The sequence below is a fragment of the Panicum virgatum genome, chromosome 9N (genome assembly GCF_016808335.1).
Source record: "Panicum virgatum strain AP13 chromosome 9N, P.virgatum_v5, whole genome shotgun sequence".
Taxonomy (NCBI): Eukaryota; Viridiplantae; Streptophyta; class Magnoliopsida; order Poales; family Poaceae; genus Panicum; species Panicum virgatum.
The window spans coordinates 2,746,334-2,763,383 of NC_053153.1; the positions used below are offsets into that span (position 1 = coordinate 2,746,334).

Genomic DNA, 17,050 nt, shown 5'->3' on the forward strand with positions numbered 1-17,050 from the left:
GTTTAGGAACGACTTTGGATATTTCACCATCAAGTTTCGTACAGGTAGTAGCTATAGTGACATGATGCGACAGCGGAGAGGTACGCATCGATGCAACAAGGACGTGTGTTTCACCAAAGAAGAGTCCGAACTGAAACTGATGAATTTACATTGTCAGAGGCATCTTTCCCTGAAGAACTGACGCCTCGTACACTTTCGAGTTTCTTTTTTTGAAAGGCTATACTTTCGAGTTTTGACTCGGCCGTACAAAAACACCTCGTGTTAGTGCGTCGGTTAATCTCGTTCCTTGCTCGTGCTCTCAGATGGCTTGCGTTGGCTTACAACTCCGTCTTGACGCTTTCAGCGCTCACGGCACGGTACCCTTTCTGCGAGAACAATCCTACGAAGAAACTGGACACCTTGGTGGTGAACGAAGCAGGCTCCTCGCTCGCCACAGGTGGATTGATCTTGCATATCATATTGTAGTCATGCTTCAGGTGTGGTTTGACTATCCTCTCCTGTAACACAGACAACATTAATAAGAAAAGTTCTTCGAAATAACTGGCAGTGAAAAACGTCCTTCGTATCTTGAGTGTGATGAGTAAATATGAAGGAGATCTTTTAAAAAGGAAACATGAAGAGGCCGCATTCTATGTACCTTGAACTCCTCGAATGGACAGAAATATTTGTTGCCGCACCCCTGCATACATATGGTCCAACATAACGAACGATGCATCAGAGAATTTAGCGTTATTAAAGAATGCATGAGGTTACAGAGAACGACTATGTATCTTACAATGTACTACTATGCTTGCTATATGCAAAACATTTACGTCTACAAGAACTACTATGCTTGCTATATGCAAAACATTTACGTCTACAAGAACAGCTGTGCCTTTTAGTCCCAAGCAAGTTGGGTTAGGCCAGAACGTTTACAAATGAAACAAAGGGGAGCACACAATTAAGGCAAGAAGGTGCCTAGTGTAAATCCCAGGAAGCCACTATTAGCTGATTTCTAAGACTAAATAACACCCCACATTCATGATTATGTTTGGACAGTACTGCTAATAAGCCACAAAGTTCAAATTCAATATGTGACAGTATAAACAAGAGAGACCTGTGACATAAAAATCAATATCCATCCTCTTGGTCTAGTTTTGGTTTCAATTTATTTAACTGAGTACAAAACCTCTCCTCACTACTACCAAATGATCCAAATTTATAGGAGCAAAAGAGGATCCACATTTTCTTTTATTCACCAGCAGATAGAACAAAAATTGAAAGTCAACAAGTCTTACTGGCATTGAAACTGGGACTTCGTTGTGTAGAACTTGGACGAAGTACGAGTTATTTTGACCCCCAGAAGTGCAGGCATCTGAAGTTTTCCCTGGGCATTGATATAAAACCAGCATATTGTTACCAGCAAAAGGAGCTACAACACTGCCCTTCCAGTTTCTTCCCTGTGGTGGCATAGGGGGTACGTCCAATGCTTCCTCCCGCTGTATCTTTTCAAAATCTAAGAAAGCAAAACATTAGTATATGTAGATATGTCAAATGAGATACCAATCATCAATGTCATTCGTAGAGGAAAAATTAATGCATCCATGGCCTAGGGGAAGAAGGGGAAGTACCTGGACCTTCAAGAAAAAGACCAAGAAGGCAGCTGAAAGGAACAACAGTTTCTGCATGTGCAAATCGGAGCCTTGCTTTTTCATACGTACCATCAGGGTGGTTTTCTACGTTACCAAGAATTGTTCAGCTATAATTCCAGGAAACAGATACTGATAACCAGCTAATTTTGCTGGACTCATAAAGTAGAGTTACCTTCTTTAGCTATAATTGCTTCTTCCATTGACTGGACAACATCATTGAGCAACGGCAGTCCCATACGGTAGTTAATTGACTCACCATAGCCTTTTAGAACAAAACCCTCCAAATCATCTGTCCACTCTAGAAAATAAACCTGAACAGCACATTATTTACCTTAATTATTAAACAAAAGCAAAGCAAATCAATGCTGAAGAATTACTTTCAAAGCATGCAAACATCAGTCAGAAAGCATAACAGATTACTGAAGAAAGAACATTAAACCTAAAGTGCAGGTCAGAAAGCATGCTAACTACGTTCTGTTAGCACATTATTTTTCATGTAGCTAGCTTAATTTCGTGATCAGCAGCACAGTTATTGGATCGAATAGGATGTGCTCTCAACCAACAACAATAGGTGTGATGACGAATTGCAGTTGAGAAATAAGAAAATCTCACTGTCTACCAACTGGGGAGGTTTAATTTTATGAAAAGCTTGAGCTGCATAAACTGCAACGAACAATGAAATTACTTTGAAAATTTGAAGGAAACCACTTAACCACACAACTCGTAAATATATACTTTCTAAAGCACTAGCCACGCCATGAAGAAGGTATAATATTTGCAAACTAGCAGCCAATTCTAAAATGTTTTAAGGTCTAGTATTTATGCAGTGTATTTGTGCATCAAGGAACCAAACACAAAGTTAGTTCATACAGTTAAGACATACAAGAAATTTCAAGCATGAAGCATGGCAAAAGGTATAGATGTCCAAAGATGCCTACCTCAGCTTCATTAAAAAGTCCACAAGCTTGATTGGTTATATTCAATAAAGATGCTTCCTGGTTTGAGAAACATTCAAAAGTTAATCATATTTACTCCAGCATGTCCATGTAGGTATTTTCAGAAACACATGGAAGAAATCCCCAACACCATTTTGCACTCATTACCTGCTTACAAAGAAACCAGAGGGAAGAGACATCCTGAGTTGTAAAATTGAGGTGGTAACGATTGACAAGTGCAGCTGTGACATGCTCTAGAATCGGCTCCTTTTGCTTTTCGACATCAGGCTCCTTCCTTTTCCTGTATGCCTGGTAGTACCAAGGTTTAAAATTTAGTGATCTTTAGTCAAATATTTAGCATACCGGATGTCTAGCAATATACAAGTGTCAAACAGGTAATGATATACTTAACGTACAAGGCACAAAAAAAGGTGAGACATAAGCATGACCCTTCTAAAAAGAAATGGAATAAAGCAGCTGAGACAAACTTAAAGGAGCAAACAGAAGAGTGGATGCATCGCATGAAACAATTATCTGTAAATAACAGAGTAACATCTAGAGGCCACATGTTTATACGTTAGCATTTATGAGGTATGAAATTGTTTAGCTACTAACATGGTAGCACTATCTGACATCACTGCTGCCAATTTATGTCTTCCTATAAGGTACATTCTACAGGGCTAAATTAGAGTAGCGTGCTTCAATGACCAAAATGTTTAAAACATTTTTCTAATAAAACCAAAGGTATGTGCAGCCTGTTGATACAGAAACAACAGAACAAAAAACTCAGGTCACATAAACAAATTTGCCAATGTTTTTCTTCTAAAAAATGTTAGTGCTGCAATAAATAATACCTTGTATGTTTCACAGCTGTCAAAGAATCTCAGACAAATATCACTTGCACGACTCTCGCTCAGAACAGAAAAGGCACAGTTCTTCCCTGGTCCAAGCTTTCCCTTCCCAGAAAGCAATCCCAAACCAAATGCTACTGCACTAGCTGATGCTCGAGAAACCTGCATTTTGAAACATATAGCAATAGTTAAAACAATAGAAACCAGCAACTTCTGATATGACTGCAGTTGGAACCATCTATGCTGATTCACCTATTCTGCTCAGTAATCATATTCATCTTAGTGTAAATTATGGAAATTTTCACAATTGGCCCCTTTCTTCAAAAACAACAGCAAACAGAATAACAAGGCAGTATGACAATGTGGCACGAGTATTCCTTACCTTTTGGGTGATGATGTAAAGAGGACAATTTGATATATAGATGTAAGAATATACATGGAAGTAAATTAAAGAAGCTCCGTCAAAAGCTCAGAGCTAACCTGAGTTGCTCTTATTGAATATACATCAGGGTGATATTCATCATCAAACAGGTCCTGAAACCTCTCCTTCACTCTGGTGGCTAAGTTGTAGAGCTCTTCTTCTCCTTCACTAGTCAGCTCACCACCTTTAGTTCTACCCTTCCAACGTGACTCCCAGCCCTTTATCCAGGATGGAACTTTCTTCAGAGAATCACTCTTGAGACCTTGTTCTGCCTCATTCATAAGAGCTTCCAGCCTAATTGCCAATCTATCCAGCTCCTTGATTCGCTTCTTGGTAGGAGCACGAGTCCCATGTCTTGCCTAGGAAACAAAAACAAAATTATCAAATAATTTCCATTTTAGCTCACCTAGACATGCACTCTTTGCTGAGCAGTATATAATTATATTTGCAACTATATACTCCCTACATTCCAAATTGTAGGTCCGTTTTGCAAATTTAGATGCATAGTTTTTGCTATGCATTTAGATATACGCGAAGTCTAGATACGTAGCAAAAACTATGTATCTAGATTTAAATTTAGATGCATAGTTTTTGCTATGCATTTAGATATACGCTAAGTCTAGATACGTAGCAAAAACTATGTATACAAAATATAGAAAGTTTGTGCATTACATACTAGGATCATTCCTAGCTCAAAAGGAGCTCGGCACAATATAGATAAATTGTAAATATGATGACTGTTAGTTACACCATTCACCTGCACGCAAACTGGACGAAGTCGCGAACACATCGGAAAGATGTATTGAAGCAAACTTACCACTAGATTGAGGTGGATCACACGGCACCCATCTGGGATTTGTGGCATAGAGTCCACACTAGTGGACCCTCTGGCCACATCGTACCTGGACATCACGAAGGGATTATAGCATTTAGTACAGTGAAGAAACGGTGGGGGCAGGAATCAATTTATGGGTTTTACACAACACTATTATTCAGATCATGCTTATTACTGTCATGGGCTCTAGCTGGCAAACCCCTTTTCATTTATGGTAGTATTATTCAGGTCACACTTATATGAGTTCTAGACGGCAGGCCTCCATTTCAATTTCAATATTTGTAAAACACAATATATTCATAGAAAACACCATAAGACCATAGCAACATTTATTTAAATGGTTATAGTGTACCACCTAGTAGATATAAAAATTTAAGGTCTAACTGTTGCAGGAGATCCATCAGAAATTTAGTTCGATCGAGGGCTGGTTGCAGCGTAACCCCGCGAGCCGCAGAGCTGCAGAGGACTCTACGGCGCCCCGAGTTGGGACCCGCCCATTTCATAGAAGTCTAGGGACTAGGGCTGGGCACCTAAAGAGCCGTGCAGCAGATACAGGGGGTGGCGGGTTCAGTTAACCCACTTCGCGATTCATCCTCATCGCATGAAGCGCGGCCGGCGATGCCCCTGCGGCAAGGTCCAAACCACCTGCCCCCAAATCATAAGCCCTAGGCCGAATCTCCCCTGAGAATGCGACGGAACACATACACCTGAATCCCACGAGAGAACAAGTTCAGATCAGTAGCTGGAGAGCCTCGAGCGGCAAGTGAGGCGGGCACCTCGTGACGGTTGAGAGGTGGCGGCGGACGTCGAACTGCCCGGCCCCAGACGCCCTCCGGACGGGGGCGGCTGCAACGAGCACGGCGACGACGAGGAGCAGCAGCTGGGGGAGCGGCACGCGCGGAGCAGCCATGGAGAACTCGATTCGCCTTCTCGATTTGGTGCTTTTTGCCCCCTTCCTTCCAACTAGTAAGTGTGCTCGTGCTAACGCTACGGGTAAAAAAAAATACAAGTTAGGAAGATAAGCATAGATTGAACTCATAGATTCAAAAACAAAAATATAAGAATTTATCATAGATTGAACTCATTTTATGGCACAATTGCTCACCATCTAGTTTGTGCACGATAGTTGTAGGCTTCGAAACAACATAGCATAAGAACATCTCTATAGATTTCCTAAGAAACTATAGTTGATTATTACATAGCTCAATTAGACATGTTCGCAAACATTTTTATAGAGGTACAGGCACGAACATCCATTCTACTACCATATAAATATAAATAAAAAATATACCTTGCCCCCTCTACTTTAGAATCAAGTTTACATCTCAACTGTAGAACTATCTTGGGGAGTTTGAAACAGAGGAAATCCCCTTCACAATTTCTAAAGTCATGATCAGTTAGCAGCTTCAAACTTAAGAAAACCCGAATGCTTGTCAGGCTGATTTCATTAAGTTAGTGAAATGGCAGGTGGGCAGATATTTAGGAAAATGCATATCATGTAGCACCTAGCAACCACCCGTTCGTTGGCTCATGTTGTGGTCTATACCAAGCAATACTATCTGTTAGCATATCATGGTAGCTCCAAAACTAAAGATGGAGAGGTTGTAATTTCATAGCTTGACAAATACGAAGAATGATGGAATTGTACATAAATCGTCATTGAGGTAATATAAGATACTGTTATAGACAGATGCAAAATCGCATGTGTTTGCTCTCTATAGGTTGCATTGTCAAGAAGACGGGACACTAATATATGTGATCCTCTCTATCTTAGGTTTCTACTTGCTAGTGTTTCAGTCATATTATTTCCAAAGTCTTAGTTTCAGTCAAATAGAATCCAAATTCTACAGCCTAAACAAATCCCTCGAGGCTAGAGGCTGCTAGTTATGAAAATGTGAATGTTTAATTTGCGCTCCAGATTATGACCCCCATGATACCCATTTGTAGTTCCCTCTTTTCATTCAGTCGTACTCCTGAAATGCCCCATCTTGTGCTACCAAATAAACCTTGCCATCAAGACGCACTATCCTCACTTTATCTGAACTATATGGGAGGCCAAACTAAAAAGATCATAATACCAACTCTCTTGCCACTAAACTACACGAAGATAAGAAGAGTTATTTTTCTTTTTTCTATTCTAACAAACTGTACTTTAGTCTGTACATATCCTGATGTAATTGTGGAGAGTAGCATACTAATGCACCAAGGAACTGATGACCGATTGATGAAAATTGGGTAACAATATAAGATGGGGTTAATGATAGGGAAAATTATTAGTAATACCTATAAGTTGCAGCAAGCAAGCTCAGAAACATTGCTATGGTTGATAAAGCATTATCTTTATAACATCTAACTTTACTAAAAAAAATTAGAGGTCAAACAGTACACAGAAGATGGAAAGAGGTATACAGTGCCTCAGTACAAACTAATCATACCATATATTTGGCAAAAATGGTCAATAAGCAAGAAGTTCCCAGTACCTGTTAAATGTCAAACCAAAATAATATAGAAGTGAGATCACTACTCTTGAATAATCATTGAAGATGGAAATTTATGCATCATAATGTATGAAGCTTCTAGCCTACCCCAACTTGCTTGGGAAAAAAAGGCTATGTTGTTGTTGTTGTATAATGTATGAAGCTTCTCACCTGACAGTATGTAGGACAACTGATATGAAATCTTTGATGAATGGCACAGATTCGATATCCCCTGAAGATGTTTACAATGCAATCAAACAACAGGAAAACCAGCTCTAAAATGGCTAAAGTCATCAGCTAACAAACCAGCTCTATAATACATAAAGCAGCAAGAAATGTTGGCATGAAATCAGTATGCATTTATCACTGACCAGTTCTAAAAATAAAACAGAGTGCATTTATTAAATGACATGTGAAATCGTCAAAAGAAAAAAAAAATGAAATGAGGTATTTCTTTCCGAAGAACATCCTCTCCTATTTTGCAAATCACTTTCTTCCTCCATGGATTTCACTGCTCTTCCTCATGCGAGGCAATAAACATCACAAATTCCATTCGCAAACTGATGCTCCCCTAAGTGGATGCTAGTAAGTATTCTCGAATCAGGTTAGAGCCTAAAAGTTATCTAGGTTGAGCCCCAGCATCAAGCTGCTAGTTAACAGTTTTTTTCAAGCAAGCGTCACACTCAAGCAGTGCAAACCAAGCCTGACCATGATACAACGGCCAATCTCAAGCAGCAGTCCCAGTCCAAACAAGTTGGGTGCCAAAATTTACATGGCTTGCCAACTTGCACAAGAAATACTCAACTTCTAAACGCACGCAAAAATGATTACCTATTGACAAGTATGCTCACCAAATACCACCATTAAATATTGTGTACCAGTCTTCCATGCAAACCACTGGAATCCCATCTATCCTCAATAGACTCCACAATTAGCTCCTCACAGCTAATTCATCAAGCACATAGCGAGCAGGATCAGGAGCGACTGCAAGAGGGACTCACCTGACGTGCGAGTAGGGGATTTGGCACGGTAGCGGGAGTGCGGCGACGGGGCGTGCGGGTCCGTGGGGCAATGGCGAGCGTGCGGCCGACGGCGAGGGCCTCGGAACGGAGCAGATCGTCGGGGAGTTTAAGGAGGAGGAGCTGGAGATCGGCAGTGAGGGCCGGCGGGAAGTCGGTGAGGAGGCGCGGTGGGGATGCCGGAGCGGGGCCTCTCCTGAGCGGGGCGAGGTCGCGACCGCGAGAGAGGGGGCGACGGGGAGGCGCAGGATGGGGCGCGCGGGCCGGCGTGACGGCGTCGGCGAGCGCGGGTTGGCCGGGCGTGGTGGCGGCGGGTGACGACCCACAGGGCGGCGGCGCAGCGGAGAGGAAGCGGAGGGCGGAGGATGGAGATGACGGTTGCGCGAGGGGCGTGGAGCGGACACCGTCGACGGGAATCGAAGAAAAATGGTCGCCGGGAAGTGGGGTGGGGAATCGAACCCTGGGCAAAGCGTGTGTCTTTGTGTTTAGGTGGGCGGCGGCGGACACGTTCCCCCCGCCACCCGGACGGTTCGTCGCGGGGCGCCGTCGCGCTGGACGGCCGTGATTGCGCGGAACACGGGGTGCTGGGTTTAAAATGTGCCCGTAGGTTGCCACGCGGTACGCACGTACTCTCACGCGGATCATACGGTATGGGTCCACGGAGAACTCTTCGTATCAGGCCTCCTCCAATGACCAGCTTAGAGATAGCTGGGATTGTATTTTATTCACTCTACAGTCTAAAAATCTTGAGACTCTCTCTATCCGGCGCTAACTCTATGTCTGTGTCTCTGCTCTCTCTGATTTCCTATCGTTCCTATACTCTCTCTCCTCGCGTTAGAGCCGGTGCTGGCTCGGACCGCTAGAGGAGGCCTCAAAGCACGCCTGAGCATGAAGCATGCTAACAAGTTGCAGCGTTGTTGTGTAGTAAACTGATTTTAGTTCGTGTGTTAATGATCAATCATGCTACACTGCTACTAAACTTGAGCATCTTATGGTTAAGGATTACCTTTGAGTTCCAGTTTTAAGTGTAGGATCATGATCTAAACATGATACTTTTCTCTAAGTTTCCTCAAAATTTTGACTTTCCTTTTATGCCCAATGACTTCAAATGAAACACAAAACTAACCCAACAGAGTTCATAAATAACTTTTTTTGTTTGTTCGTAAATAATTTAGCAAAGAGTCCATAAAGATTAGTATTCATTTACTTCCAGCGAGGACCAAACTAATGAAATTGCAGAAGGAACAACAAAATCGCTCAAACCAAAGGACCAAACTGTGAACTTGATACCCAAAAGAAGCCCTATCCAACAGGAATACAAAAATTTCCTTGTCCCGCTCTCACGAACCCACAAACAAGGACCGTTCTGTAAACCCTACCCACAAATTGGAACAAGTGCAAAAATTTAATTTATTAGATTAGGCGGGGGCCGCGCGAACGCGTACCCCCTCTACCACAAACTATGACGTCCACTCTCCCACTTGGGGAGATGGTAAGCCAACGCACCCGCCAAGTGCAATGCGGGCCATTGACCTAGGCCACGGGCCTTCTTGATCGCCCGTCGACCCCGTCCAGGTAAGTATGGAGCAACGGAGCACGGGGCGCTCATCTTATAGCGAGAGCCCGCGGCGCATCCCGCCTCTGTAGCCGAGGTGGTACTAAACTCGCAGACAGAACCAAGGGAACGAACGATTCTTCGCCCTGCCGTAATGCCGCCGAGTCCTCGTGGGCTTGGGAAGTATGTATGGGCCTTCTAAGTTTGGGCCGCTAGGAAACAGCAAGGCTTGCAGCCTGCAGCTTCTCGGTCGTCCTTCCTTCCTAAAACATGGGTTCCGTTGGGCATGAAAGATGTATGGATACGCTAGGCGTCTCCCGATCTCCCTTGTGTTTTCCCAATTCTGAGGGCTACATGCTCTTTCGAAAGAGAGAAGAATTCCTACACAAGAAATGCCACATTTTTGTATTCTTACACACGAATCAGGTGCACGAGTAAGGTCTTAACATTTAAGCCTCAGCCTGAAGTGAAGAGGTCCATCATTTATTTCTTATTAATCCAGAGCGTGAATGGACTGATGCTATGGCCAATTGGCCATCCCTGCTGGGCAGAAAAATGGAGCAATTTTTCTAGTCTCGCAGGCAACAGCAACACAACTTGATCTCCGCGAGCAAAGATGTCATCCAACTTGCAGTCAGTATCCATTCATATGTACAAATGTCTGCACCACTACTAGTTTGAGTCATCAGCAATTCAGCATCCATGAATAACACCACCGATTTGCAGAACTGATGAATCAGGGCTAGTACAACGAGAGGCAAGGAAGTTTTTTGCTCCAAAATTCGCCTCATAAATTCAGGAACAAATTAACCAGGAAAAAAATGAACAAGAGAGGACCTCAAACACTTCCATAGTTCCATGTCATGAACATCTCTAACATACATAATTTGGCTGACTCTGCGGCTATCCTTTTACACTGGCAAGTCAAAGCTATCTTGAGTTGGCAGTCATCTTTGAACATTGGTGTGCTGGCTCTCATATTGTCCATAGGAAACAGGTTGAGCCATGTAATGAGAATTGCCTTGGGTGTGCATATGGGCCTGTAATTTATTTAAAAAAAGAGAGATGTGAATGTCAGATTCAAGGTTCGGTTGAGCTGCTTGCTATATTAAGCAGTGCTTATTTTAAAGATATCTTGGGAAAATAGCAATTTTAAAATAAAATAAAATTCTTTCTCCACAGCAGCGACCACGCCTGAATTTCATTACTTAACAATGCAACGAAATTACAAAGTCCATCATCCATACATAGTGTTGAACATGCGCCAGAACTAATGGCCTTACCAACAAGATACCAAACAAATGAGCGTGCTCTTATTTTGACAACAAAGCACACAGGGCTCTCTTTACAACCAAAAGCGTAGCGCAGCAAAATAAAAATAAAATAAAATTCTATCACTCTTTTTGGGCAAAACGTATTAACATCGAACACTCTGTTTAGGAAACAGGGAATATTGACCAAACCAAAATTATCTAGAGTCACACCAGATGACATATCACAGTTAGTGTGATGCCAATAGTGCGAGGCTTGAAGCAGTGTACAAGTCTACAGGCATCTTTCCAGAAACTAATCCCCAGCAGGATAGTAGTTTTGTTTCTGATGCAACCATGCAAGTGGTTCCCATAAGTAAGTGCCTAAATAGCATAGACCACTACAACTCTATAAGTACTAGTATGGCAATGAAGGAGGTTATTTAACTGGGGAATGTGTAAAATAAAGTGATCATGCCAATCTGCTCAACTTCTTACAGATAAAAAAAGGGAATTCCAGAAATAATAAACAACAAGACATATTATTTAGAGATCCAGTGCAAATGCACAAAGGACAGGAAACAAAATTTTCAGTGTACTAGGAAAGATATATAAACCCTATTTTAAGGGTAAAAATGAGAAACGTAACATGAAAAAGAAAAAGAGAAGACATAAAGAGTTGCCCATTAGCCATCCAAAAATAAATGACTGTGCTTCGAAATCAAACAACACAAATAAGTTATCACATGGCAAAAAATGTTATCAATCCAGGCAAAAAAATGTTGCAGTTCAGAAAAACTAAAGAAAATAAGAGAACAATCACAAAGCAAGTAAGCAAACCTGATTAGTGCTATAAGCATCGGGATAAGACTGTGCAGCATATGTTGCCTCAGGATTGCCATACATCGCAGTATATGTTGCCTCAGAATTGCCATAAGCTGCAGGATATCCTGAGATAGGATTAAAAAAAAACTTGTTCATAACAAATACACAAGAAAGTTGATGCAATTTGAAGTCAGATCTAGCTTCAAGTACAAATCCTCCAGGCTAAAAGAAAGCAGGCTAAAAGGCTGGTTTCTTAATAAGTTAAAGCACATCTGTTTGAAGAAGCCAGAAGATGTAGGTTTAGTCTTCTGAATAGTGCCCAGGGCCCACTCAAGTGACCACCCCTCGTATAAGACAATAGCCTAGTGCTACTGTGTTAGTATTACCAAATGGTTTCTTTGAATCCTACGAGAAGCTAGTTTTATCCCCTTATCCACCAATAGAGCCAAAAGCTTGCCGTTTAGATAACCTTATTAAGCTGGTGGAACTAGAACGGGCCATAAATTAGTAAATTCATGGGACAAGTAGCTCTATTAGTATTTTCGAATGCACCTATAGGTTTCTACAGTGCTTCAGGATACTCAGATTAGTTGAAAGTTTTTTTGGAGCTATCACAATAAGCAAAATTGGAATCTGTACAGATTTCAAAAAGTCATGCTGCAAGAGCAAGCTGGCCTAGGCTGCTGAAAGCAATTGGTTTTGCATCAAACAGTCTGAAATGCCATATGGTCAATACGCTAAGCCCCTAAGCCTATTGTCCCTTAATACTTAAGTTCTACTTAAAAGGGAAGTGATAACTCAAAGCAGATTCAGTATGATACCAGAGTTAGGAACAGCTGCTGCTGGGTTGACAGCAGTGGCCCCTTTTTCAGCATTTAAAAGTTCTCCTCGAAGCCTCTCAATATCACTAGCCACAGCAATCATGTTTTTCTCCATCGCTTTACTTTGCTCAAGGTTATCAGAATGTGCCTTCTTTTCGAAATCAACCGCAGCTCTGTAAATATGATGCGAAAGGCATCAGAGAAAAACAATATATCCATTGTAGGTCCAATCATAGACCCAGATTGTCACTTGGAGCAAACCACTTAAAAAGTGTAAGAACCAAGATCCTCACTTTGATAGGTTATGGACCTAGTTGAGAATTCAGGAAAAGTTTATGGACCCCTAGTGCATTTCACTGTGATTAATGTTTTTGAGCGGAAGAATTAGTGTGCTTCTGGTGGGTTGGTAGATGCAGTGGCAGATCAATGGATTGGTAGAAAACTAGAAATGAGCTGATAAAATCTTTGCAGAACATGCAGCTACACCACACTTCATTCATGGTTGAATTTTGCTTATTGTTCACGGGCTCGAGCCTGAACCTTTTGTGTTTGAGCCAAAATATCCTGGGTCCAAATAGTTAGCCTTTTGCCAGTTGCAGGCTTCAGATATATATTTAGATTTGAATCAGGTTTATGCCACCTATAAACTAGTGCATCTGGTTAAAAAAAAAGTTCAAGCAGGGAAATAGCTTATGAGTAAATGCAATAACTATAACTGATTAAACGTGCCCCTTTTATTTTAAAACTACAAGGCTATTAGGTTCATTATTTGGCCTAAACAAGTGTTGTGTGCTACACTCTCTATGCCCACTAGAAAGATTTCACCATGAAAAGTGTGGCGGAATGGCCTGCATGTCAACCTCGGAAAATTCCTCAACAAAGAAGACAGATAATGTGTTAATTCACCCAAAGTGTGATATAATTATACAAAACCCTTAGTAGATTAGAATTTAGAATATCATACAATTCAATAGCTTCTATGCATCAATATCAAATTCTCAATAAACTATTCCAAAGCTTAAAGCACAGCAAGTTGCAGAATTGGGTCATTGCTAGTACTCTGATTAGATCCCTGTGCACAGATTATTAGTTGTTACTTGGTGCCAGTGTGTAATGGGACACCGCTGCTGCAAATTCACCTGATGTATCATTCTATCGAAGATGCATCAACTAAGAAATGTAACCATGGCACCGCTACCAGGCTGTCAACTCATCATTCATCAAGCATCTAAAAAGCCACCTTCCAAAGTTGCCTTGCAAGGCATTGCTAGTCTGTTGTAAGCAAACCAGGTGTAATTGACATACTAACAATGTAAAAGCTTCTTTGGATGCTGTGCGTGTATGACAGCTCTCTGAAGCAGACTTGTGAGCAGGTATGAAGAGCAGCTGTGCAACAGATATATACTAATCATCCTATGTGAAGATGTGGCATGCTCTGATGCTGTTGTATAAATACAAACTTCACACAGGAATCATCAAAATGCATGACATTTTCAATTTAGGTTGGAAGACATGTTGAGGTCTAATAATCATCAAAACGCATGTTTAGCAGTGGATACTAAATGATGTAAGTGGTTAGCTGAAGCAACAGCAATACCTGCCCTTCTGGATCTCCCGGCGCATGGTTTCAATCTGCGCCCGGACGGGACCGGTCTTACTCGCCTCGGCCTGCTTGCGCGCGAGCTCCTCCCGCAATCCATGGAGCCGGTTGACGAGCTCGGTGCGCGCCCCAGCGAGCACCTGGACGTCGGCGTGCACCTGGTCGACCTCCGCGCGCACCGCGGCGACGGCCCTCGCCTCTGCCTCGATGTGCGCCGCCTGCTGCGCCAGGGCGTGCACCTCGCCCTCCCGCTCGGCGCGGGCCCTGGTGGCGGCGACGGAGACCGCCCGCAGCTCGTGCTGCGCCGCGATGAGCTGCTTCTGGAGCGCGACGTGCGTGGCGGCGAACCGCTGGTTGTCGACGAGCAGCTCCTGGATGTCCAGGTCCCGGTCGGCGAGGCGCTGCTCGATCGCGGCGAAGGCGGGGTGCGCGGCGGGGCCGGGCGCGGGCGCGGGCGCGGGCCCGGGGGCGGCGGCCGGCGCGCGGCCGAGGAGGGGCGGGTTGGGATCGTGCAGGCTGATGACGTGGGGCCCGCGCCGCGCGGCCATCGGTGGCGGCAGGGGGGTGGTGGCTGGCGTCGCCGCGCTGGGGATTGGGGTCGGATTGGCTGTTCGCCTCGGCGAGGGCAGAGGCGAGACGGGGAGGAACCAGGGGAAGACGAGGACGAGCACCGTCGACGCTAGCTAGCCTACCTTTTGGGCTTTTGTGGGCTGAATTCGCTGGATCATATGGGTCAGGAGATCTCATACATTCATTGCAACCACACGGCCCACGCGCTCTCACGCGCACACAAAGCCCATCCATCTCCCTCCACAACAACAAAAAAAAGCCCACCTCTCCTAAAAAAGACAAGAAAAGCCCACTGGAGCCCAGCAACGGAGCAGGACACAGCAGTTTGGGCCTCATACGGCGTGTCGGTTCAAGCTGCATTTATCTTGATGGTTCGTTAGCGGTTGGGAGCACGAGTCGTGTGGGATTATGGTTTCCTGTTGACTTAGGTCGCTCGAATCTCCACCAAATTCGTTGAAAATTCGGTACCCTTCTCCAAGGGTTGGCCGGCTGGGCCGAGGTTGTACCGTACGCGACCCGTCCGCGTGCGCGAAGCCTCCCAAGTCCCAACCCAACCCTACGTTTGCTGACTCTGGAGTCTGGTCGCAGAAGCAGCCGAATTCAGGGTGTGTTTAGATGACTTTATATTTTGTATTTTTGTGTTTTTGGAAGAAAATCTTTAATATTTAAAATATTAAATGTAGATTAATCACAAAACTAATTACATATCTCGTCTGTAAAATAAAAGACAAATCTAATGAGCCTAAGTAATCCATCATTAGAGTATGTTTACTGTAGCATCGTTGTAACAATTTAGTGTCTAATCACATCATAATTAGGCTCATTAGATTCGTCTCGCGATTTACAGTCTATTTATGTAATGTAATTTATTTTTTGATTATATTTAATACATCATACAAATAATTTACAAAAATTTTATATTTTGCGTTTTGGAATCAGACCGCAGCGTGAAGATACGGATCCTGAGCGGCGCCCCATCAATGGCAGTCTTGTCGTGTCTACAAATCCTCCACGACGTCGCCGCAGGAGGTACGTACAAAAGAGGATGATGGCTTAATTTGGCCCGTCATTACCGCGCAGAAAGGTTTCCTTTCAAATTTCAATCACTGGGTCATTTCAGATCCACCCGACTAGCCTTCAAATTTCGGCACCCGGGATTCAAACAAAAATTAGGCCTTCCCAAAAAATTTTAAGATTCTCCGTCACATCAAAATTTTTGACATATACATGAAGTATTAAATGTAGTTTTAAAAAAATAACTAATTGCACAATTTAGCTGGAAATGATGAGACGAATCTATTAAACCTAATTAATACATAATTAATTATTAATTATCAAATAAAAATGAAAACGCTACAGTAGTCAAATCCAAAAAAAATCACGAAATTGGAAGCAATGCGTGGGTGTTCGTATCGTAATTTTTTCACTCACGTGAACAAACATGGTAAAAATAAAAGATTTGTGTTTCCGACACAATGCTGTGACAGGGAGAGCCGTGCCGTTGTCATGTTGTGCAGATGGCATGGGCCTCGAGTGGTTGGCCGAGTCGGTGGTAGTGGGCCATCTTTTCATTTTTATATTTAAAAAAACAAAATTTCAAAAATATATATCGAATAGGAAATTTTCAAAAATAGGTGTCCGTCGCCTCCCTAATGGGCGATAGGGTGTCTGTCGTCCATCCAGTGGGCGACATGATCTAAATGTAAAAAAATATTTATATTTAGGTCCTGGCGCCCAGGGCGCATTAAACAATAAACTTGTAAAATCGATATAAAATCATAAAAAAATTGGAAAAATACAAACTCAACTGTTCTGGATTCTATGAAATAATATCTACAACTTTTGTTACATAAAGTTTTTCATTTGATCAATGTATCTAAATCAAGAAAAATAATTCTTGTACATAGAAAAATCTAAAATAATTCATTTGGTCTAGTTGTGCTTATCTAAAATTTACCAAACTTTTTTTATAGCTCTTAGGAAATAAAATAATAGTACTGTAAAAGTTATGTCTTCTAATACTCAGTATAGCAGTATGGATAAATAACTCATTTAAACTAGACATATTGCAAGATCTAATTTAAAAACTTATTCTAGAAATGTTTTATGGGCCTGCTAATTTTGTACAAGCCTATGCTCACCATATGCAACACTCTGGCCAAAGATGATATGCATCCAAAGGATGGATTTTGAGATTTAAATAAAAGTGCATTAAACTGGTATTTAAAATAGAGCAAGATACATTGATCAAATGAAAAAT

The 17,050-nt window shown here is 42.4% G+C and overlaps 2 protein-coding genes and 1 non-coding gene across 6 annotated transcripts; all 3 read right to left on the reverse strand.

Annotated features, from left to right (window-relative positions):
- Positions 1-8,669, reverse strand: LOC120689464 (multiple inositol polyphosphate phosphatase 1-like). 3 transcript variants are annotated; one of them, XM_039971729.1, is made up of 14 exons: positions 8,152-8,669; positions 7,322-7,382; positions 7,109-7,153; positions 5,450-5,660; positions 4,656-4,740; positions 3,898-4,197; positions 3,421-3,579; positions 2,735-2,875; positions 2,570-2,626; positions 1,804-1,942; positions 1,611-1,715; positions 1,278-1,495; positions 638-679; positions 1-497 (listed from the first exon to the last, which is right to left on the reverse strand). In XM_039971729.1, the coding sequence occupies exons 4-14, from the start codon at positions 5,581-5,583 to the stop codon at positions 318-320; spliced, it is 1,560 nt and encodes a 519-aa protein (XP_039827663.1). In that variant the 5' UTR covers positions 5,584-5,660; positions 7,109-7,153; positions 7,322-7,382; positions 8,152-8,669; the 3' UTR covers positions 1-317. The 3 variants fall into 3 exon arrangements, with proteins under 3 accessions (XP_039827663.1, XP_039827664.1, XP_039827665.1); XM_039971730.1 differs by lacking the exon at positions 7,109-7,153 and having other exon boundaries at positions 2-497; positions 8,152-8,604; XM_039971731.1 differs by lacking the exons at positions 5,450-5,660; positions 7,109-7,153 and having other exon boundaries at positions 2-497; positions 8,152-8,602.
- A 922-nt stretch (positions 8,670-9,591) lies between these two features.
- On the reverse strand, positions 9,592-9,752 carry LOC120693560. Its single transcript, XR_005683023.1, has one exon. It is a non-coding gene; the product is annotated as a U1 spliceosomal RNA (small nuclear RNA).
- Positions 9,753-10,341: 589 nt separating this feature from the next.
- LOC120689465 (protein FLX-like 1) lies at positions 10,342-14,890 on the reverse strand. 2 transcript variants are annotated; one of them, XM_039971733.1, is made up of 4 exons: positions 14,218-14,890; positions 12,621-12,793; positions 11,815-11,912; positions 10,342-10,764 (listed from the first exon to the last, which is right to left on the reverse strand). In XM_039971733.1, exons 1-4 carry the CDS (start codon positions 14,766-14,768, stop codon positions 10,672-10,674), a joined length of 915 nt encoding a protein of 304 aa, XP_039827667.1. In that variant the 5' UTR covers positions 14,769-14,890; the 3' UTR covers positions 10,342-10,671. The 2 variants fall into 2 exon arrangements, with proteins under 2 accessions (XP_039827667.1, XP_039827666.1); XM_039971732.1 differs by having other exon boundaries at positions 11,815-11,924; positions 14,218-14,886.
- Positions 14,891-17,050: the final 2,160 nt, after the last annotated feature.

Excerpts from the sequence above, each read along its gene's own strand:
- LOC120689464 (XM_039971729.1), bottom strand. The coding sequence starts at position 5,583 with ATGGCTGCTCCGCGCGTGCCGCTCCCCCAGCTGCTGCTCCTCGTCGTC. Across the intron at positions 3,580-3,897 it reads ATTCAATAAGAGCAACTCAG|GTTTCTCGAGCATCAGCTAG; the intron begins GTTAGCTCTGAG and ends TTCAAAATGCAG. Across the intron at positions 680-1,277 it reads AAGTCCCAGTTTCAATGCCA|GGGTGCGGCAACAAATATTT; the intron begins GTAAGACTTGTT and ends ATATGTATGCAG.
- LOC120689465 (XM_039971732.1), bottom strand. The coding sequence starts at position 14,768 with ATGGCCGCGCGGCGCGGGCCCCACGTCATCAGCCTGCACGATCCCAAC. Across the intron at positions 12,794-14,217 it reads CGGGAGATCCAGAAGGGCAG|AGCTGCGGTTGATTTCGAAA; the intron begins GTATTGCTGTTG and ends TCATATTTACAG. Across the intron at positions 10,765-11,814 it reads ATGCTTATAGCACTAATCAG|GCCCATATGCACACCCAAGG; the intron begins GTTTGCTTACTT and ends AATAAATTACAG.